We start from the raw sequence: 22,009 nt of genomic DNA on the forward strand, positions 1-22,009 counted from the left end.
GTTAGCCATCTTGCGAGATGTCCTTTACGCGTTCCTACATGGTGTAGGACCCCAGTAGGTCTTGGTCACATACCACGAGACCGAAAATGCTGTTGAATTTCTTCAGAAGCTCGTCCAGTGTCGCGTGCGGGCCCAGACGCATGGCCGCCTCACCTCTATGTGTGCTATCCTCCATATTACTATCATATGTGTAAAGTGCAATTAATATATGCAAATCAGAGTAATTTTATATCTTGCATAAAGCACAATGGATATATCCGTGACTGTCAGACGTATGATAATGCAGGAGGGCTAACATTGCCAAAGTATTGCTACTTATATCTGCCATGCTATAAAATACGTTCAAGTTGCTTTTTAAGTGTTACAGGTGCATCTTCTGTGAATGGTGGAAATAGTGCACATCCAGATGGTTCCCCCTAACCCCCCATGTCATTGCCTATAGCTGTTCATTGTTCATGATATGGCAGCGTACGTGATGCTTTGGGGGGAGGCTTTTGAAAACTGCACATCCAGGGATCAGGGATGGTGCCAAGTAAGGACCTTATAAGGACCTTTCATGCATTCGTAAGGACCTAAGTGACAGTCATCAATGCTTAAGTTTTTCTCTGTGGTCTTCTCTATGTTCTCAAATACATGTATTTCTAGTAATAAATAATCAAAAAGTTAATTTTGATGCCTGTCTGCCATATTTAGATTAGATAACTTAAAAAGTCTCCTTAGCGCGCTGATAACATACACCATTAATGTTCCAAGTTTTCTAGAAATCTATGTAATAACAATTGCAAAACCTGAAAGCCATTCTTTGGTGTAATACAAGTCTCTCTCTCTCGCACACACACTCTAACGGGAAGAGAGAAATAGAGCTATGCACAGTAGTACTAGAAGATCAAGGCTCTGGTTCAAGAAAGAGTAAGTTTCTAAAGACCTTTTGAAAAAAGAGCGTTTTTTGCGAATACGGAAGGGCAACTAGTGTTGTACAGATGTGTAGACCAAACATTTTCTTGTGACTACAAGGAATGCCAAGGCTTGGAGGATCAGATGAGGAATGAAAAGAGTGTGATCCTAATGCTAAACCAAAGATGGAATGAGTCGAAACTGTCAAGCATAACAGCCCATTTATTTTTGTTAACCTTGAGATATTATTTAAGCATTCTTATTATACATACATGTAACACATGCAAACATACTTTTACATAAACAGCATGATACTAATACACATAAGATTAAGATTACAAAATGACAAAGCAATCCACAGGGTTGTCCATGGGACATATTTTTCTATCCCATCTCATCTCATCGCAATTTATGCCTGTCCCATCTCATCTAATCCCATGGGACGTTTCCCATGGTAATAACATTCCTATGGACAACACTGCGCATTGCACACATGTTAACAAAGTCATGGCATAATGAAATTGGAATAAAAAAGTATTTTTCCTGTGCTTAAAAAGTCTGACAATGCAAATTTCAGCGTAAATTTATTTTACAATATCAAGTATCGACTACCATGGGAAATACAAATGTGTGCTATCCCATCCCATCCCATCCCATCCCATGGGACGTTTCTCATGGGATTCCCATGGGATTCCCATTCCTATGGACAACACTGGCAACCCATCTGCTATAAGCAAAAGTTTCATTGATGAAGTTCAATTCTTTGTCACCTCTACAGTTTTACCAATACTAAACAATACAATTTATTTACATAACCTAATTTCCTCTAAATAGTTCTGTTTTTTTTTGAACATATTCCATTGCATACATGTACAGAATTGTGCAGGCTTATTTAAAACTGAAATAAACATTAATTCTGAATGTCACAATTCAACACCTTTTAATTTCTTCCTGTAATCTATCAATGTCTGACTGAATCTTTGTTATCTCCTTCTTCTTGTCTTTGGCTAACAAACGCATGTTGTTAGATCTTTCAATAAGTGAAAAACTTTTTTGCTCTTCAGCCTGGAAACTATGTCTGTCAGCCAGTTCCAGCAGGTGTCGTTCTTCGGCACTGGTGGTCTTTAGCCTTTTTGTGAGTATTACCAGCTCATCTCCTAATCTCTTTCTGTGGACCTGCTTTTCTTCTCTTTCCTTCTGCTGCTTCTGCTCAGAGAGGTAACGTTCATACCTGCCATAGGCACTAGAAGCGGATATCATCAATGGTTTGGAGATCTCAACATTTTCCACCCCTCCCACACTGTGAATATGATCAAGAATTACTCTGCGTGCTTTTAGTGCAGTCTGGCTAAGATTGTCAGCTACTGTTTCTTTGTTGAATGAAAATCCTCTTTTCACTGTAGCTTGACCATGAGAGAGTAGGAGTAACTGTCTGACAACAGACCACAACACCTGAAACTCTGCTTTTCCAGCAAGGGCATCATAAAACCAACTATCCAGTCTTTGTACCATAGGGTCAAAAGCCTTACTACCACACTCACCCGCAGAGCTGTCAAGAAAATTACGGAACTCTGACAATATCTTGTCACAAGTCACATCATCAAACCTTTTCACACCTTGGCAATACAACAAAACCTTTTTCATTTTTTATATTGATTTATATTATTACACTTTTTCCCCCATGGTCTTTGGGTTTAAGAAAGTTATGTTTCTCACTAGGGTGTACTTCAGTGGAGATTTATCCTGCAATTTTAGAACTGCTTTCAAAAAATCTCTGCATTCAGCTCTGAAGGCCATGACAGTTCCATCGTTTACTGATGACTGTTTCTTAGCTACAGCCAGTAGTCTATCAAGAGGGTGATCAGCTTGGTATTTTCTCAAAAAAGGTTCAAGTACACTGGCAATTAAACTAAAGAAAGCCAGAGGGCAAAGGGGTAGATAAGACTTTACAATAGTCTTTACAAGCTTTTACAATATCAAAAGATTTGTTCTTTGGCAATGCTATTTTTTTCTCCATTGCAGCTTTGACAAATGCTTCCAAGTCTGGAAGCATAACAATTGCTTTTTCAGCAACAGAATTGTTTTCAAGCCATCGGTGAGCACAGATCTTGGCTGGAAAAGATGTGGAACCAGTTACTTTTATATAATCTTCTCTTCTGGCTGGGCTGTCTGAACAAGATATAAGCAGATGTAAGAAATGACTCAAGCTCCCATTGAGAAGCCTCGCATCCACGCCTAAATGCATTGTGCATAACATGGAGTCCACAGCTGCCCACATTTAACAAACCAACATTGTGATTGGTAATCATGTCGTTATTAATTTTCTCAAGAAGGTTCAGGTTTACAGAAGGGCCATCCATACTTGTCTTCCTTTAGCCAGTTCTCCTGAAAAGAGCCCTTCCCTGGCATCTTTCAAACTGTTAAGCAGACAAAGAAATGTGGTCGACACGACGAGAGTGAACTCACGAAAGGCCAAAATGGAAGTTCCCGCCGCGAGCGAGTCTGGGTAGTCATGTGATTAAAATAGCAATGTGGCGAAAAATTGTCTGTATTTTGCGCCAAAATCGACTCCGAAAATAAATTTGTGGTAATATTTTATCGATATAAGGACTTGTAAGGGTCACAGACAAAATGTAAGGACCTGTGTGCTTATTTGTAAGGACTGCATGGCAAATATAAGGACTTATAAGGCCTTACGGCGAAAATTCAATTTGTAAGGACCTGGGAACCCTGACATCTTCATCCTAGCAATTTTAACATTTTTACTGTCTATGTGGGTCACCAATACTAAACATGGTTTTATGTGTTTCAGGTGGAGCCTGCGATTAACCGTTTGATAATGGTAGGCAGCGCCTACTGTACAATCAAGTGTTTGTGAATAGGTATTAAGGTCCTTGGATTTATTATGTACTCTGCACAGGTCCCCACCTTGCAAATCCATGTTCCATGTGCTATATCAGTCTCCCATGATAGTGGCTGGATTGAAACAGAATAAAGGATTACAATTGAAAGCTCAATTTGTTAAATGTGTCTGATTATTTGATGTACTGCAAGCTGTGCATTTTTCATTAGACAGTCATGTTTAAGATATAAGACTGTATTTATTCACCAAGTGATGGAGCACCAGGGATGTGATGGCAGTCTCGATTATTTGAAAACTATAGGTACTAATAATAACTTAAGGATTTATATAGCGGATGACCAATTGCAAACAGGCATGCTCTGTGCAGTGGAGACAGAAAAAAAACAACTGAACATGGACAGTTGTGGAGCAACATGATGAAAAACTTAAACAGTATCGAAGACGAGACAAAATACATAGACTTATATGGAAAGATAAGCAATAATTGTGGGTCAGTTAAACAATGAGCAAGCAGCAAAAAGAAGTGAATGAGATAAGTAAACACAAAATTGTGCACTGTCATTGAGAGAAGTGCCCATTCCTCACATGGACTGGATATGACCCACTTTGCATGGCCACCATAATGTATGCAAGCAGGCAATCACCCTAACCCTCCCAAGGTATTTTAAATTACAAACTTTGAGAAGATGTGACGGATCACATGGCCAAACAGAATACTGCCAATGAGACATTGTAAGGCCATATTGCAATGTCTCAAGGATAAGACTTTGTTCAGCAGAGGGGAGCAACGCAGGGTCATGAAGCATACTTGAGTGATGGTGGTTGGTAATTTCACTAGAGATTGTTACTCTCAGTTCTTGTTAGTTGGTTCTTCTTTGCGTTTTATGTACTTGTTTTTATTCATCATTAGTATTGTTGTTTATCCTTTTTTAGTTCATGTGTTATCCCTTTTTTTTTTCCTGTCCCTTGTATGCTATCCATGTCTCGTACAAGCTCTGCATTTGTTATTATTAACGCTATTAGTATATCATAGCTGCATATATAAAAGCATAACAAATGAGCAAAGAGAATGTACTGAACCTTACAAGAAAGCAGTAAGATGACAGGAAATGAGCAAGAAAAGAGAAGACATTAAAATACAGAAGTTAATTTAAAACAAGACAAAAAATACTACAAAATTAAACTGTTGAGAAACAAATGAAACTTTTAGGTTCAAATTATTACAGCTTGCAAAGAGATATGGATAGTGTGCTATCTTTGACATCACTACGTGAGTGGGTGTTAGATCGTCTGCTAAAGAGTAACTACACGTCAAATATAAATAAAAATAACACGAAAAAGCTAAACACAACTCATGCTTTATTATTAGTTTTGATAAACAATACCATGAACATATCTGCTAATACACTCAGCAACACTAGAAGACCCAGTGTCTGCATAACGAGGCTTCCTATCACTTTAGGGGATGTAGTTCTCTCTGAGACAAATGCACGAAAATGTCTGCTAATCCACTGAGACACGCGTTCCACAGAAAACACCCGTCTGTGCATAGACCATAAGGATACATTGGTTCTTGCTGAAACTTTGGTTCTTCCCTTTTCACAAGATGCAATGTCTATGTGAACAGCGCATGCGGAGAAAATGGTATCTACACATGCGCGGACCTCGCTTAGTTGTTAATTCTAGGTAGGTCGGTTTCTCTCGCTACACCAAGACCAATGCTTAGCCTTTTGCGAAGTCCAGTAATACTAGTTTGTGGTAAGTATGATCATTATTCACAGCACTGAAATCTTTATGATTCTTTTTTTCTTACAAAGCTTTATCTGTTTTCTCTGCTGTAAGAGTAGTTGTAGGTCTGGCACCTTTCTGTTAAAAAAAAAAAAAAAGTAAATATGTGATACAAAGTAAATCTTGACACAATAAGCAAAACCTACAAATTTCTGTTTTACTCTGAATATTTATACTTTTGTAACAAAGTATGGATGTCAGGCTGACAGAGATGCATACATATTTTTGCACTCATTTTTACTATAAATTTGATAATTGCAAAGTCTGCACAGAATTGCTGAACCTTGAAAAAAAACTACATTGCTCTTAAAATACAATCAGTTAACGGCATCTGCTATGAAAATTATGACATGCAGACTCCTTTAGCCGCTTCAATGTGCCATTACGGGATGATGTGAAGTCTTAAAGTTTGAAATGATCTGAACAAATTACTCTGCGTTTTGGTGGTTCAGTTCAGTTCAGTTCAGTTCAGTCCCATGCCCGGTCCGGGCGTAGGGGGGACCGTCTGGCAGCAGCAACAGACATAATTTTCCACCCGGTCCTGTCTTTAGCAGATGAGAGCAGGTCCGGCATCTCGCGTTCGGTCCAATCTTTGATGTTGGTGACCCAGCTTTTCCTCGGACGACCACGACGACGGCTCCCTTCGAGGGTTCCCTGTAGAATCATCTTGGACAGGGTGTTGTGGCGGGTGACGTGACCGAACCAGGCGAGCTTGCGCCGCTTCACTGTTGCCAGAAGGGGTTCATGTGGGCCCACGAGGGAGGTTACGGTGCTCCGTACGTATTCGTTGGTCTTGTGTTCTCGGTACGAGATGCGGAGCAGCTTTCTCAAGCACTTGTTCTCAAAGGCCTGGAGTTTCTTTTCCGTTGCGGCAAGCCACCCTGACTAAAGATGGTTGCTGTACAGCAGAGATCCGTATCAGGATTGGTATGGCAACATCCGCAATGTCCAGGCTGGATAGGATCTGGCAGAGCAACTCAATCAGCTTCAGTACCAAGCACAGGCTGTACAAGTCCCTCGTAGTGTCAATCCTTCTCTACGGCTGCGAGACTTGGACCTTTGCACCTTTTGGTGGTACCTAAGGTTGATTTCCAGGACCATTTTTTTTTCTTATTGCCATTTTTTCTTTTTACCATTTTTTTCTTAGTCACAAAAAGCCTTCCACGATGGTAACCTGAAAATGTTAACAAATTTGCATTTGAAAAGAAATCTATTTGATTAAATGCATATTTTAAGTTGCCTATTTTCTCAAAACTATCATTTACCATTAATTTAGTGTATGTTAACTGGCTTACCTTCCGCTATGTAAATACTTTAATGCTTTATAGCAGGGATGCACAACCTACGGCCCGCCCGGCCCGCGAAACTTCTGCCCACAGTACAGGAAATCGGCATGTTAGTAATAAAAGAAGACCTTAAAAAAACGAAAAAAAGGAAGAAGTATTTATCCCCACGTTAGGGGCGTCTCTCAATCTTTTTTTCGATGGACGAACATTTCGATTCAGTGCTCCGACTTGGTGTCTCTACGATGAGGCCGGATATTCAGAAGTTGGTTTCGGGAAAACAACTTCAAATATCCCACTAATTACTACATAATTAATGGTAAGTACAACTTGTTTCTAATAAAAAAATGGTATCTGCTCTATTTTTTTTTTTCCTTTTTGTATTTTTGCGGCGAAGTGGCCCGCGACACGGCTGTCCGAAATGGATATGGCCCGCAGGCTGAAAAAGGTGGGGCATCACTGCTTTATAGTGTTTGGTTTTTTTAGTTACCTGAAAGGAATTCATCATATGTTAATAATAAATCCTAATACCATTACATCACATGTATGTTCAATCAATTTTTTTTAAAACTCTTCACACTGGTCGATGGACGAGATGTTCCAAAAATTGTTTTCAGTTTCACCTACAAAATGCATATCAGTAGAGCGAAAGTGAAAAGACTTGTTATAATTTTTCGTCTGTTGGTTGGTGCAATCAATTGCACACCATTTCTACAAATGGTTAACAAAATGTTGGGGTACTACTAGTTACATAAACATACGCTCTACTCTCATGTCGCCTGTAGTGTAAGTTCCAGGTGCTTTGCCGGGCGATCAGCGCCTGTCACCAATACACTGAACATCGGCTGTTTTGGGTTCATCTCTCGTCTCGGGGATCTGTTTACGGGGCTGGCTGCCTTGCCGTGATGTAGCCACAGTTGCTAGATCGGCGTAAGACAAATTCTTGCTGCCGAGTGCAGACATCGTGGAAGTCAGCGGCCGCTACTCTTGTCGTCTAGTACGTCAAGGGACGTAACTCTTACACATTGTAAACGAGCAAAAAGTTCTTGGACCACCAGGTGCACCTTTGCCACTTCAGTCATTTTCATGAACTCATTTCCCAGAAACTTTAATGAAAGGCTTTTGGTATGGTTATGATAGAATTATTTATAATTGTGGCATTCCATGGTCTCACTTAAAACCACATGCGGATTTCAAAATATAAGAGGACCAGGCGTGAGTATGATCCAAGAATAAATGAACAACTCAAATAAATGTCAAACACAAATATAATTCTAATATAACGCTACTTCTTACCATTTAAAGACATAAACTATGAAATGGGGCACTGCATTATTCCATTTGAAGTGATATGAGCAAATGATAATTAGTATCAAATTTTCCATTTAAAGATAATTTAGATAAAAGGTACAGGCCTACAATCACACGCCCAGGTAGCATATTCTTATATACTAGCTTGGTTTCATGCCCAATTTTCATCATGTTTTTATAATATAAGAAGGACTATACTTGCAATGATCATGCTATGTAAACTATTCCCTCTAAAATTGATGCCATGATACATGTCCTCCGATGCTGACACGGAACCATCAACTCTGTTAGGTTACTAGCTCTCATTTTACATACCACTTGGTGGTAGCTTGATAAGAGTGCATAAAAAATATACAACAAAATGTTTCCACAACATATTTATTTTGTTTTTGAAAATCATGATTTATTTAAATGAAAATGGGAATGTATATGACATATTCAATGGCCTTTTAATTTCTTTCAGTACATTTACAGCTTTTATTTTCTACAGATTTTCAGTTTCCTGGAAACCTTACTTCTTGGTTTATCAAGTGCAATGACAAGACTCAGTGTTTCACTTCAAGTAATACAACTACAGCTATGCACCATAAACATTGTCAAGACTTTCAAGAGGTATCTAGGAATCAGCTCCTTTCTGTGGGGTTTACAAAGGAAACATAACATAGTTCTGCCAGGAAAAGTCAGTCCCACACTTGAAGTGCCTGACTCCATTTTTAAGCCACAATATGTTACACAAAAACTTTCTGTCACAAAAGCACCTCCAGATGCAGAAGTGAAATCCCCAAAACAGATTGAAGGAATGAGAAAAACATGCAGTATTGCAGCATCACTTTTAAAATTTGCAGGTTCACTTATCAAGGTAAGAATTTTGTTTGCAGGTTTACAGTTTATCTTCATATTTTGTTACATGGCTGCCATCTACAGGAAAATATAAATCAAAATAAAAGCAAAATAACTGTGATGAAATGAGAAATTTTACATTTTAAGTGGAAATAAAAATAAAGAATGCAAAGAGTTCCATGTGAATGTTGAATTTTATTCCTTTTGAGGAACAAATTTTCCTGTTTTACAGCAAATAAACTAGTCGCTTCTAAACATCTTTTTGTGTTATTTTTTTGAAAGTATGTTTGCATAACATTAATTTAATATTCTTATTGTAGGTTGGTATGACAACAGATGAACTGGACAAAGCAGTACATGCAGAATGTTTATCAAAGGGAGCCTATCCTTCTCCTTTGCTATACCAGGGCTATCCTAAATCAATCTGTACATCTGTAAATAATGTTGTATGCCATGGAATTCCTGATGATCGCAGGCTTCTAGATGGCGATATTATTTGTGTGGATATTACAGTAAGAATTTTTTTTTTTCTATTTAGTTACAACCTATGGCCTTGGGTGATACCGACCAGTGTCATTTTCAGGAATGGCCAAAGATGCCTTCAGCATGGCCAGTCTCGTAGATCTTATTTACATTAGGGAAATATATTGCTCAAGTAGATAATGAAGGTAGGCTTCAAATCTCTCAGATCCCTTCTGTTAAATGGTTGGTAGGGGCACCCAGTAGTTTAGTGGTTAAAACAATTGTCACCACTTTAGTGAGAGGCCCAGCCTTTCAAATCTTGTCTTGGAATACTGTCTGTATGTGATACCTGTTCGCAGGGTTGGCCTTTGGGTTTTCCTCCCGTTACTCCAGTTTCCTTGCCTTTCCCCTCATAGTGTGAAATCACTTCTAGGGGGAAGTGCATTCATGCCAAAACCACCAACTAACAAAATGGAGGCAAAATTTGTGCTTCACTTAAATCAATTTTTGCATAAATTCTACAAGAAGCTGTCTCTGCACTTGGTTTCTGACAGAACATAAAAAGATCTGATAATGTCAGCTTTACTAATCAAAACATTTAGAGAAGTGTAATTTTCTAGTTTCTGTGTTAAGTTTTATGCTAAATTTATTCTTCACAACTATGCAAAGAGCCTCTTTTAACACTGCCATAGATGGCCAGTTATAAATACACATTTTGAAAACGATTATAAGGCTGTATATAGTAAAAGGAGATTGGGTTTTTTTTAAAGGTTTTCTATGATGGCTACCATGGAGACACATCGGCAACATTTCTGGTTGGCAGTGTTGCTGGTGAAATGTGTCATCTTGTAGAAGTTGCGCGGCAGTGCCGTGATGCTGGCATAGCGGTTTGTCGTCCAAAGGCACGATTTAGTGAAATTGGATGGGCAGTCAGGTCAGTAAGGACAAGTACATTGATATTCATGTAACAAATCAATTCTGACTACAGAAAACTTTTTTTTAGTTTTTATTGAATATTTCATGACATTAAGATTCTTTACATTCAGTGAGCATTTTGTACTTTAATCTTCTTTAGCATTCAAAAGTACACAAAACTAAATGGAAACACAAGAGTGAGAAGTTTGAAAGCATCGCTTTCTCACTCATTTTGAAACAACAAAAATATTCGCAATTTTAAATTGAAATTATTCTATTTTACAAAGAGCAAGTCATAAAAGTGGCATATATCGCATTGGTTGCAAAGTAAGAGAAACCAGAACTTACTGTTTTACAAAAAAAGTCTGTAATTTTTGTTTGGACAGATCTTTGGAGGAAGTTGTCAGCAGAGCATCTTCCAGACACAAAGGTCATTCCTATTGTTGGTAGTTACACTAGAACAGGAGAAGTTGTCTTACATTCTCTGGCGAAGGTTTAAAAAACGCTATTGATCATCATTATCACATGGCTTGTCCTCATCACTCAAGCCTGATTTGATAGATTTTTGAATGAAGTGAGGTATATAGGAGCAGCTTTGGGAGTTTCTAGATTGGGGATCTGGGGAATTTTAGATGGAAGCTACGCCACTGTCTTCCATGCAATGTTAGACCTGTTAGGAAGAGCTCTGACAACAGTCTCTAGTCATTTTCATCCAGGCTAGGTTATCTGGTTCCCAAGCAACAGGTGTCCAGTTATAATTCTGTTCTGATTTCTTCTTTCGCTTCTAGACAATTTGGTCATTAAAAAGGGCTTCAGGTTCATCACAGTGCAGTTCTGTACGAACATATATTAAAAATATTATTAGTGATGGAAATGTAACATTAAAACAATATCTGAAGATGGTTCATGCAAACCCAATGACATTCTGCCTGAAATATTGGTCAGCCAGTTTGTTTATTAACCAAGTTGTGCAACAGTAGTCTTTTGTTAAGTGAGGAATGTCTGTATGTTGAAGGTAGTGTAAGAATCCTTATGTGAAGCATTCTTTCGAACATTGGTTTTTAAGAATAGCTACAATAATTAGATATGGTTCCTCTGTCCAACTGGAATGCCTGTACCAATTTTTTACTACCATGATAACTACTTTTAAGGAAATGTCCAGCCAAACATTACAGACATGTTCTGATTTCCCTCATTTTGCAATTACTATGAATACATCATAAACATTATAAGGTGTAAATTAATGTAAATAGAACAACACTCTGAAAAGATTGAGATACACTTTGAATTAAGGAAATCACAAGGAGTGCATTTCAAAAAAAAAAAGACAATTGAAAAATATATCACATGTAGCCATTTGCAGAAAGGAAACAAGCGCAAAGCCTCCTACTTTAGATACAGTTGACTTCCAAAGTGGGCACACCACCTATAATAACCTGATCGGACCTCAAAAACGTTAAGAACAAACTATCAGTTGCTTAAATGAATGTCTGATTCCTGGCATTCTCAAGACAATTGTAATGAAATGTTATTTTATTGAATACTTTGGAATTGAACTTTGTTGCGTTGAAAAATTTGTTACATTGAGTCCTTTTGTTGCTTTGTCATGACATTGAGCTCTAGTTAGGATCAACTAGGGCTTTGGTGAAAAAAAATATTGAAAAATTTGTTGTATCAAAATTCTGTGTTGAAAGTATTGTGCAGTTTCAGAAAAGAAATTGTATGTTTTCAGCTGCATATGGCTAGGACATGAGAGTTGCACTGATGTATAATACTGAAAAGCAGTGGGTTAGCCTTCATGACTGACATCCCTAATGTGTGGATTTTGTACGTGACAGTACTTAATAATTGGGGAGGTTACTGTTTCAATTTGATTAATCAAAAGGTCTACTTTTGGAATACATGCATAGTAATTACACAAGAAAATAGTTGTCAGTGACAACGAGTAGCTACTGCTATGTCTGGCAAGCGTGCAAATTTAAGGCAACTGATTTTCACCTGGCAGTTACGAGGGCATTCGTGGTCTTTGCTTTGGTAATGGCTTGGCGAGTGAGCGTTTAATACAATCTTGCTGACGCCGGCCTTGGTACCCACAAAAGCCAGGATACAACCTGTCTTGGATAACCTTGTATCAAAATTGATTACTAATGACATTATTGATTATTAAATACTGAACGTCATCAAAAAGTCAACATTGGATAATCCTTGTGTGTGTGTGGGCTGGGGACTTTTGTCAGTCTATTTTTCAAATTTAACGACAATATGCTTTCAGATTACTACTATTTAGATGAATATTATGACAAAAATTAAAATTTAAACTACTGTTTAGTTTCTCTTATGACATTTGCTATGATTGCAGCAACTGTGCAGAGTCTGCAGGATACTCGGTAGTCCCAGAGTTCTGTGGCCATGGTATTGGAGAATATTTTCATGGGCCTCCAGACATCATCCATGTTGGTGAGATACCCCTGCAGTTGCTTAATAGCTTGAAAGCAGATATCTTCAAATTTTTTAATAAACTCTAGAAAAATGTATAACATACATATACAGTTCCCACCCATGAATTAGAATGTCTTCATAGCTATAGCTTAATTATATCAATACACCTATATTGAATGAGTTAAGGCATACCTACGAGACTATGAGCAACAACACCCCAAAGTCTGTGTGTTAAAGGCTGCAACTCTTGTCACCTGTATCATGTAGTTGTATTAACAAATATGTCAAGTAACTATTTGTTAAAAAAAATTGATATCTTTGACCTTATTCTTCAGCATATGATGATGATGCAGAGATGGAAGAAGGAATGACATTCACAATAGGTGAGCTGTTACATTCTGACAGTTGTTTAAACTGAGGCCTGATTTGTAATGACTAGGCAAATTTCTCCAAGGCTCAAGTATTGTTGCTTTGGTTTGTGATTAAGCCAGTGACACTGGTAAGATGTAAATTTTGGACTACAGTTGTGTGCCACTGATGGTTGTATATGATGGTGTACAAGCAAGCTCTTGTGCTGCAAGGTTATTTTTATTTTTTTAAGAACCCGAGCAGTCGGCTCTAATGCTTAAAAGTTATTCTTCATAGTGACAATAGAATAATGACTGTGCTAACGTATAAACACACAAGTAAGCATGGCTTAAAAGATTTTCTCTACAATAAAGCATGTAATTTTAGTTGAAGTTTCTTATAATTGTTTCAGTTGTAGATTCTTATACAGCAGTTATGATAGAGCTTCTAAAATGTAACCACAACAATTTTTGAAGATACTACAAAGTGTGCAGTCATCATCCTCACATAAATATTGATTATGCTGCAGAGCCAATCATCTGCATGGGATCCCCTGAGATACGGATCTTACAGGATGGGTGGACAGCTGTAACTACAGACAACAGCTGGTCAGCTCAGTTTGAGCATACGGTTCTTGTCACTCGCTCAGGTGTGGAAGTACTGACAACGTAACAGCTGCAAAAGAAAAAAAGATTTATTAAAATAAATAAGACACTTACGAAGAGTATGAACAGTCTACTCTGAAAAATCCAAAAGACAAATTAAGAAGTACTTTGTGAGTGCTTTGAATCAGTATGTTGTTGGTAGGATGTATAACACATCAGGACTGAACATTCTACCTCAATACACATGAAGCCTTCTTTGAGTCATGCAGAACTGCTTTCCATACACATTTTTGTAAATGAAGGCATTTAACAACAGGTATTGTCAGAAGATAAATTTAGGAGGTTTGAAGATGTATGTGCTGAAGGAGAACTAATGAGCACTTGGCAAATTTATTGACAATCAGCAAGCATTTATGCTGTTTAAGAAATTGATGATGTTATTGGTGTCAAGAGCAGAAAATCAGGGTTTGATGATAAGGAATGATATATACTCTACGAATACAGTCGATTTTTTGGATCTGGTGATACCTCCTGGCTAGCAAATGGCATGACTTTTTCATCAATGCTTTTGTGTATATAGTAATTTTTGTAGCTGGTACTTTTCCATACATATATAGGTATTTGTCACACACCTCTAAAGTTTTAAACATTTTTTTAACAGTAAAAACTTTGTAAATGCTAAGGAGAATAAAGTGCTATAAAAAGCTTGAAGGCAATAAAGAAAAAGTAACTAAGGTTTCACTGGGTTTTTTTCTAGTGTTTTTTGCAAGTAGATGTGTGTGCGCTTTGTGCACATATAGCTAAACAGCATTTCCTACCACAGAAGATGCGGGCTTTTTTTCCCCAACATTTCGATCACAATCATCGAAATTCCGCAAAGGATAAAACACTTAAATCTGAGAACAGCTGTGGCAATGTCTGGATCTGTCCCTTTATGGTACAACACACTGCGTTCTTGAGAAGTGCGCGTACGTTTGCACTGAATTGGTGCTGACACAGGTAGACCTCGCAGGTAGGCTATTACCTGCCTTGTGATTAGGTGATCAGGGAATTCCTTATGGAGCGATGTGACTTTTTATCTGCTGCTGAATGCTCCTTGTAATTTCTTGTCGTCCTAACGATGTGCTGTTCATCCTGCAGACCTCTGCTGCCTGGTCGGTCGTAACGCCCATAGTCCGTGTCTCTAGTGGGCACCTTGTGGGCCCCGTGTGCTGTGAATTCCTAGTCAGTGGGCCCCCTGTCTGCTGTGAAGGTGAACTGGCCCAGCTTGAGGTCAGCAGTTTGTAGGGACCTCTGGCTGGTATGAAGACTATAATCTGACCCCATGTGACCCCAGTTGCTACTCGATGGTCGTAGTCTGGTCCTACCACCTAAGCTGTCATCTCCATTTGCCTGACGATGCTGACTATTGGTTAGTCTGATACATACCATCTATGTGAGACTTTCAATGGTGAGTCATCATCACTGATCACTGACAGTAAATCTCACTGATGGTAAAGCTCAGAGAGAGAACAGCTGTCTCTCTGGCGCCTGATTTATTGCGATGTCAGAACACTTTCAGTGGTACTTTCCATCAGTAAATGCCATTCAATTTGACTATTTGCTGTTCACTTGATTATGAAAGGCAATTATCAGCTAAACAAAGAAACTAACATTTAAGAGGGAAATGGAAACTCCATCGTCAGTGTGTAGATTGTGTTTGAACCGTTTGCTGCTGTGAGTGTCGGTGATGATGACTTCTGGCGGTGCTAGTCAAGTACTACAATGTCTGATGATGTTAGTTTGCAAACACTGAGCTGCCCTACAATGTTTTATCAAGCATTGCCCTGTAGGGACACTGGGCTGTTATCAATGAAGATGTGCTAACAAACTGCTTGTTGCAGGCAGACTATCAGCTGTAGGCCTCTGTTGTTGGTGACGACAGTGATGAGAAATGAATGAAGATGATTACTGGACGAAACATCAGCGGAGATCATCGATTTTTTTATCACCCACTGATAGATAATCGAGAACACGGCCTGCTGAACTTGTAGGGGGAAGAAAATGTCTTTTTCGGAGGACAGAAGAAGATTGAAAAGCAGTCATCTGGTTTCGGAAATGGCAAAAGCATCCTGGCAGCGGAAGATGGTTATGAGCTAATGAAATGTAGTTTTGAGTTAATGACGAACTCTTCATCTCCTTGATGTCTACATCAACATAAAGACTTACAGCATGGCAAGGTTATTTCTCTGTCAATACTGTCGTCTGCTCAGGTAATATGGATAGACTGCACGTGTTGTCTGTAGCAGCGAAAACCGGAAAGTTCTTCACCGACATAAACGACGGAAATAGCATCACATGGAGGACAGCTGCTGAGGGCCGGAGGGTTGCCGCCCGTGTTTAATGTCTGCGGGAGGATGAGATAGATTGATGGTGTGTATGACAGAGGGCACCCCCAATAATAAGGTGGAGCAGGCTGCAGACCACTCACCGCCTATTGGCTGACTGGATACTTTGCCGTAATCAGTAGTTTTCCTATTTCTTCAAGGTATAGAGCGTTTTCCATTTCAAGCTAAATCTTGTGACCGTATACATTATCTTCATTATCAATCCACTTTTTTAAACAATCGGATATCAGTACGACAATGGGCATCAGAAAATTAACAGTCGATGCGTGCAGACAGGAAGAACTAAATGCACTGTCCAGATATGTGCAGCCAAAGCTCATGAACAAAACAGAACTAATTTGCATTAGCAGCCAGCTGTCGACGCTTCATTCAACCAACGGCGGGTGGAATTCTTCCACGTGACTTTACTAGGCCGGGTCTAATTTTAACCGATGCTTCAAAGCTAAAAATATCGCTATTACCCGGGTTAATAAGGACAGTTCATTAAGTCACCTCCACGCCCTACTTCCCTCTGTTCAGTGGGGACATACCCGATACCCCTGTGCAGCCACCAAGTTTCTGTAACTCACTTGTCTGCAATGTTGTATCACTACCACACAAATCACACGCGCGATTATTCTTAATCAACGGTCACGAAGGAACTTGAAAAACTCCTCCCCAATGGCAGTAACAGCAAGAATAAATGGTCTCGTCGCATTTTCATCCAGAATAAATCCTTCAGGAGACACCGCACCACGCAGCGAGTTCCACTTTCTTCTTGAATGTTCTACAACAGCTGTTCTGCTCTTCATCTTGGGCTGGAGCAGACTTTGTATGAAGCAAGCTGACACCATTACAGTAATGACCTCGTAATTAGCTCTACACATGTCATGACACTCACTGCTTATGTACAGATTACCACAGTGTAAACCACTTAAATCAAATCAAATCAAATCAAAACAGACTTTATTGTCTGCCCAGGAGACCCAGGGCAGAAATTTGTCTTTGCTCACATACCCATACAGACATTTAACACACAGTTAGAAGTAAAAGTGAGGAGTAAAATAGTGTTGAAATAGTTAATTATGTACAGTGTACCCTAGTGTACGCCGCTTGTATACTGTGTACCCCAGTGTACACCGCTTGTGTACAGTGTACCCTAGTGTACATCACTTATGTACAGTGTACCCCAGTGTACACCGCTGTGTATAGTGTACCCCAGTGTAGCAGCATATCTTGGAACTGTCAGTCGCCTCGCTAGTCCACTTTCTGTCATCCAGTGGTCCTTTGCAGCAGAAGCCGACATCATCGAAGTGCAGATGATGTGATCCACTGATCCCCACGATGAATGGTGCATGTGTCCGGCTCCAGACGGTGAATACTACACGTGTCCTGATGACCAACACAACACGTGGTTTTCTTTCTCCACCCCACTTCCTTCTGCCCTCCGAGTTAATTTTGTGCTTACTGTAACCGGCGAGGGCTTCTGACACCCCAATCAAACTTTTTGGCAACAGTTCTTTGTTTATTATCATTCTGCAATATGATTACACATTACTACAAGTGACATTTATTTCACGTGTAAGAAATAATTTTACTTTACAAGGCCTTACACTAGCGGAAGCTTGACCAGCCATTGCGAGGACGAACTCTATCACACTATCGGCGCCTGGTCCTCATCCTTTTGATCTTTCCGCCCGCAGCCATTTGCACCCGCGGTTATTTCATTATGTCTGCACGATCTTGTTATCAACTTAGTGTTTGTCGGTGCAGAGCAAGTGGTCTGAGGCTCTGGCACTGCACTGCCCGCCACAACTTCCACACGTCGGGTCACGTGGCTCGTCAGCGCGATGTCACGTGGTAACCGCGCTGCTGTGTTGTAGCGGCCTCCCTCAATGCAGTCCATCAGCTCGCCATCCGCTCATTGTTTGTTTACTGCCTGCACCTCTCACTGTCTCAGGTAATGTTTTCCCTGAGCACTAACAGGTGGCCACATGCTTGACGACTTCTGCCAACTGGGTGTCTACCCCTATGATTCATTTCGTACCTACTTACAGCTCTGGGTGCATACTGACATAATTCATTGACTAAAACAGCTGAAAGTCATTGACAATACACAGCTGTAAGTCATTGACAATACACAGCTGCAAGTCATTGATAACACACAGCTGCAAGTCATGGACTACACACAGCTGCAAGTCAATGATAACACACAGCTGTAAGTCAGTGAGTACTGTAACGGTCAGTCAACACGATGCTATATTCTCAGTGTTTTGGCCAAGGGTAAGCCAGGCCGCACGTGTGATGCGAGATAGTGCAAAAGAGTGAGTTCATCATTATTTTGTATTAAAAAATTCGTATAATATTCTAGAGCACTAGCTGGCCCTCTACATATATATATACATGTATATGCCTACCACCTGACACGTTTTGCTCTTCCTTTAAGGCCACGAAGCCACACAGTTGTTGTTATTCACTGTTACGACAAAAGGTCGCATTCTTGTGAGTGACATTTTTATAATTACAATGTTAACACCTTTTTCATAAGAAGATGTAATGGAAGCATTGTTTAGTTTCATGCAACCTTGTTATATACGTACAATACAGTTGCTATTAGTGACACAGTAGACACTACAGTGTATCACCGACATTTAGTCAGCCTAGAGACAGGACGAGGGGCCGTGTGTAGGCGGGTGTAATTAGTGTTAATTGTTGATTTGCTTGTGATGTATGACCATGCACCCGCCTGTAGGCCGGCAAGAGACTCGCGGGTGACGACTCACATGCAGATTAGCAAACAAAGCATCAACAGAATGAACCCATCGCCATAGCAACACAATGTGATGTTTAGCAATCCAGCTCAGTATCATATTGTCAAGCCGTGCTAGTCAAGAGGAATACAAGTACTACACTTATTCAATATTCACACATTCACAAGATTTTAAAATAACTACGAGAAATATGAAACAATAATAACATAACATAATGATAACAAAATTATCAGTACACATGAAAAACACCCCATGCTCCACCCGTCAACCTCTATTTACTACTGCTGGGCAAGAGAGAATCATTATGGGAAATAATAGGTTTACAGAGCCTGATTCATGTCCCCAGACAGACATCTGTAGCTTGCAGTGCTGGCCGCCATGCCCAGGGTTCATATCTTGGTGTCGATATGCTCCCTCCCAACAACAGCACCTCCGCTGTGGGGGTCAGGACGTGACCTTAGTCCCTGGCATCACGTACAACACAAAGAAAGAAACAATCCACTTGGAGAGGAAAACTACTCACATCATGATCTATCTTTGTGTCATACGATCGTTAATGTTACCCACAAAGAAAAAAGCTTTACACTTTACATGTCAGTTGGAATTTATTGGCGGATGAGCAAGACTGAAAACCCTCCTGACCTCTAACCTTTCACTGGGTTTGACCCATGTTCTTCTTCTGCTTTGCCGATTATATTGATGTCAGAGTCGACGGGACTGGCAATAGCGAAGAATGATAAGTCAGTGACATCAATGGACAGGTTGGCACGTGGCCCGGAATACAACTCGTGAATTGTGGGAAACAACCTTGTGCAACACTTCAGGGTATCTACAGCAAGCACATCTGGGGTCAGGACATCTACAGAATAAAAGCAGGTCAGGATACCTACATGAATAGTAGAAACCTTCCAACAAATGACTATTACACATCTCTCTAAAAATACAAGAGCAAATTCAACTTGTACAAAACTCCGAAGCACGAAAGAAATGTGAATTCCGTACCTGTACAGGAGGACGCAGCCTCCACTCCACACCTTGTGTCGCCACTTGCCGGGTCTCCCTGGCAAGTCCACCTCTGCCTGGAGGCGGTTAATTATTTTGTCTTACCCTGTTCCTCCTTTTCTCTTCTAGCTCTCTTACAAAAAAAAAAAAAAACAAAAAAAAAAAAAAACCAACAAAACAAAAAACAAAAAAACAAAAAACAAAACAAACAAACAAAACAAAAACAAAACACGTATTACTCATTGAGCAGGTGAGGCTCGGCCACTCGCTGTGTCGACTCGTGAACTTCAGGTCACCGTTCTGTGCCAGCCACAGGTGTACAGTGGCGTGTTGCATAGCACGTAGCGAATCGAGCGAAGCTAGCCTAGCGAATCTAGCGGTTAGCGAAAGCTAGCGGTCCCTGTGCAACGCAGTGTAGCCGGAAGCCAGAGTTTCAAGATGGCCGACTTAAGGCGAGGTTTGAGTGAAGTCTTTGTTTTGCAAGCTACACTCCGCCGTGCTGTAGCCAAGCCGTCGCAAATAATATCAAGCTTGCGGCCCACCTGTCCACTGAAAGTAAATCAGGACAATAATGAAAATTCCAATGCCCACATGATCGGTTTCGTCGAAGTCATCGTTCCAGGATACTCAACATGCCAGTTCAAATCTCACTTCGAATGTTGCCGGACGCCTTTGATGTAAGTTAACGTAATAAAATAAAGTAAAATGTAATAAACTTAATGAAATATAAATATAAATGCCAAAATCAATTTTAAGGAATGTGAACGTCCAAGATATATATATATGCATAAATGTATCCACTAAACATATCTATAATAATGCTCACACTTAAACTTTCATAGAGATCTTTTGTGAAATTTTTCAGGCTCTCCAGGCTTGGATTGAGCCTCATCTGCCACAGCAACGTGGTTCAACAATAGAACAAACCTGCTTGCCATCTTGTGGTTACTGCACCAAAATCACCCCTCCAGAATATATTCACCTATATTTGCCATACCACGTCTATAGCAAAGCATCCATCATCAGTGTCTGCTTTTCTCTTCCACCAACATTTATTATTTCATTATATAATTTGAATATTTTGCATAAATATATCTTGCATTTGTATCAACACCCATAATTTCTTTCCCCATGCAAATTGAGTTCTACATGTCTTTGTGTCACCATCATTAATAAGTTGTCACCATGTGCATATATTATATGATATGTGCATTTATATTTATGGTTGGTGCGATTTTGCAGTTGTGCTTATATGTTGTCTACATACTGAAGTTGACACAGCAGCAAAGTATTGTCATACACCATATGGCTGTGTATTTTTTCATCACTGTGTACAGTTCTCTCCCAGCAACCTTTATTATTTCCATTGCATATTTTGAATTTTTTTATACATATCTCTTGCATTTGCATCACCACTATGATTTGTTTTTATTCGTGTAAATTGAGGAGTGTGCGTGTGTTTAATTCCTGTCACCATCCTTAATAATTTGCTTTGTCACCAGATGCATGTCATGTTCTGTGCTTTTCAAATGAAACTAGAGTGTCACTTTTTGTGTTTAGCTTTGATGCAACACTTTTCCAGTTATAATTTCTCATTTGATTATCATGTAATGTGTTTATCATATAATAAATTTTCATTTGATTTTACTAATTCATGGTAGAAACAAGTGTGTTTCATTGTGTACATGATTATCAGGTAAATCAGGATTTTTTGGTTTTTAACGGTCACAGTGAAAAAGAAAAAAGACATTTGTAAGGGCGTGTAAGTTTTTTTATTTAGTACTAAAATCAAGACAGTGACAATATTCTTTATTCAGTAGGGTCGTACTAATAACCGATACTGGGAGAGGTGAGGAGTCTCCTGAGACATTCCTTGCTGTTCTTGCTTCTTTGTAGGGGTGGCACATTGCTGGGTATTGGAGATCTCGGAGAGAGTGTTTACTGAAAAAATAAATATTAATGAATTATGACCAATATATGGGCATGGAAAACCCAAATATGTCTAGCCTGTATGCCCATGGTAACTGCTCTTGCTGGAACAGTGCATGAATACAAAAAGTTCCTAACTGAGCTTTTTACATATCTACTCATCTCTTTGTGGCAGAACAGACTTTTGTCACTA

General features: G+C 39.4%; 1 protein-coding gene and 4 long non-coding RNA genes across 12 annotated transcripts; 2 read left to right on the forward strand and 3 right to left on the reverse strand.

The window, feature by feature from the left end:
• Nucleotides 1–3,136: 3,136 nt before the first annotated feature.
• LOC112554024 lies at nt 3,137–3,905 on the forward strand. The gene is made up of 2 exons (XR_003097185.1): nt 3,137–3,195; nt 3,707–3,905. It is a non-coding gene; the product is annotated as an uncharacterized LOC112554024 (long non-coding RNA).
• Nucleotides 3,906–5,099: 1,194 nt separating this feature from the next.
• Nucleotides 5,100–6,008, reverse strand: LOC112554010. The gene is made up of 2 exons (XR_003097183.1): nt 5,978–6,008; nt 5,100–5,623 (listed from the first exon to the last, which is right to left on the reverse strand). It is a non-coding gene; the product is annotated as an uncharacterized LOC112554010 (long non-coding RNA).
• A 669-nt stretch (nt 6,009–6,677) lies between these two features.
• Nucleotides 6,678–7,726, reverse strand: LOC112554099. The gene is made up of 2 exons (XR_003097197.1): nt 7,590–7,726; nt 6,678–6,719 (listed from the first exon to the last, which is right to left on the reverse strand). It is a non-coding gene; the product is annotated as an uncharacterized LOC112554099 (long non-coding RNA).
• A 57-nt stretch (nt 7,727–7,783) lies between these two features.
• Nucleotides 7,784–14,489, forward strand: LOC112554096 (methionine aminopeptidase 1D, mitochondrial-like). Of its 3 annotated transcripts, none has more exons than XM_025221700.1 (7): nt 7,784–7,886; nt 8,630–8,998; nt 9,300–9,491; nt 10,212–10,375; nt 12,716–12,813; nt 13,131–13,178; nt 13,673–14,489. In XM_025221700.1, the coding sequence occupies exons 2-7, from the start codon at nt 8,675–8,677 to the stop codon at nt 13,813–13,815; spliced, it is 969 nt and encodes a 322-aa protein (XP_025077485.1). In that variant the 5' UTR covers nt 7,784–7,886; nt 8,630–8,674; the 3' UTR covers nt 13,816–14,489. The 3 variants fall into 3 exon arrangements, with proteins under 3 accessions (XP_025077485.1, XP_025077484.1, XP_025077486.1); XM_025221699.1 differs by having other exon boundaries at nt 7,848–8,043; XM_025221701.1 differs by lacking the exon at nt 9,300–9,491 and having other exon boundaries at nt 7,848–8,043.
• On the reverse strand, nt 10,382–20,403 carry LOC112554097. 6 transcript variants are annotated; one of them, XR_003097192.1, is made up of 4 exons: nt 19,888–20,403; nt 19,535–19,744; nt 13,651–13,818; nt 10,382–12,481 (listed from the first exon to the last, which is right to left on the reverse strand). It is a non-coding gene; the product is annotated as an uncharacterized LOC112554097 (long non-coding RNA). The 6 variants fall into 6 exon arrangements; XR_003097195.1 differs by lacking the exon at nt 19,535–19,744; XR_003097191.1 differs by lacking the exon at nt 19,888–20,403 and having other exon boundaries at nt 19,535–19,880.
• Between the last annotated feature and the right edge of the window lie 1,606 nt (nt 20,404–22,009).

Source organism: Pomacea canaliculata, linkage group LG13 (genome assembly GCF_003073045.1).
Source record: "Pomacea canaliculata isolate SZHN2017 linkage group LG13, ASM307304v1, whole genome shotgun sequence".
Classification (NCBI taxonomy): Eukaryota; Metazoa; Mollusca; class Gastropoda; order Architaenioglossa; family Ampullariidae; genus Pomacea; species Pomacea canaliculata.

Coding starts and splice junctions, on each gene's coding strand:
- LOC112554096 (XM_025221699.1), top strand. CDS start 7,993: ATGGTCTCACTTAAAACCACATGCGGATTTCAAAATATAAGAGGACCA. Junction 8,044..8,629: donor AAAATATAAGAGGACCAGGC/GTGAGTATGATC, acceptor TATTTTCTACAG/ATTTTCAGTTTCCTGGAAAC. Junction 8,999..9,299: donor TTGCAGGTTCACTTATCAAG/GTAAGAATTTTG, acceptor TTCTTATTGTAG/GTTGGTATGACAACAGATGA.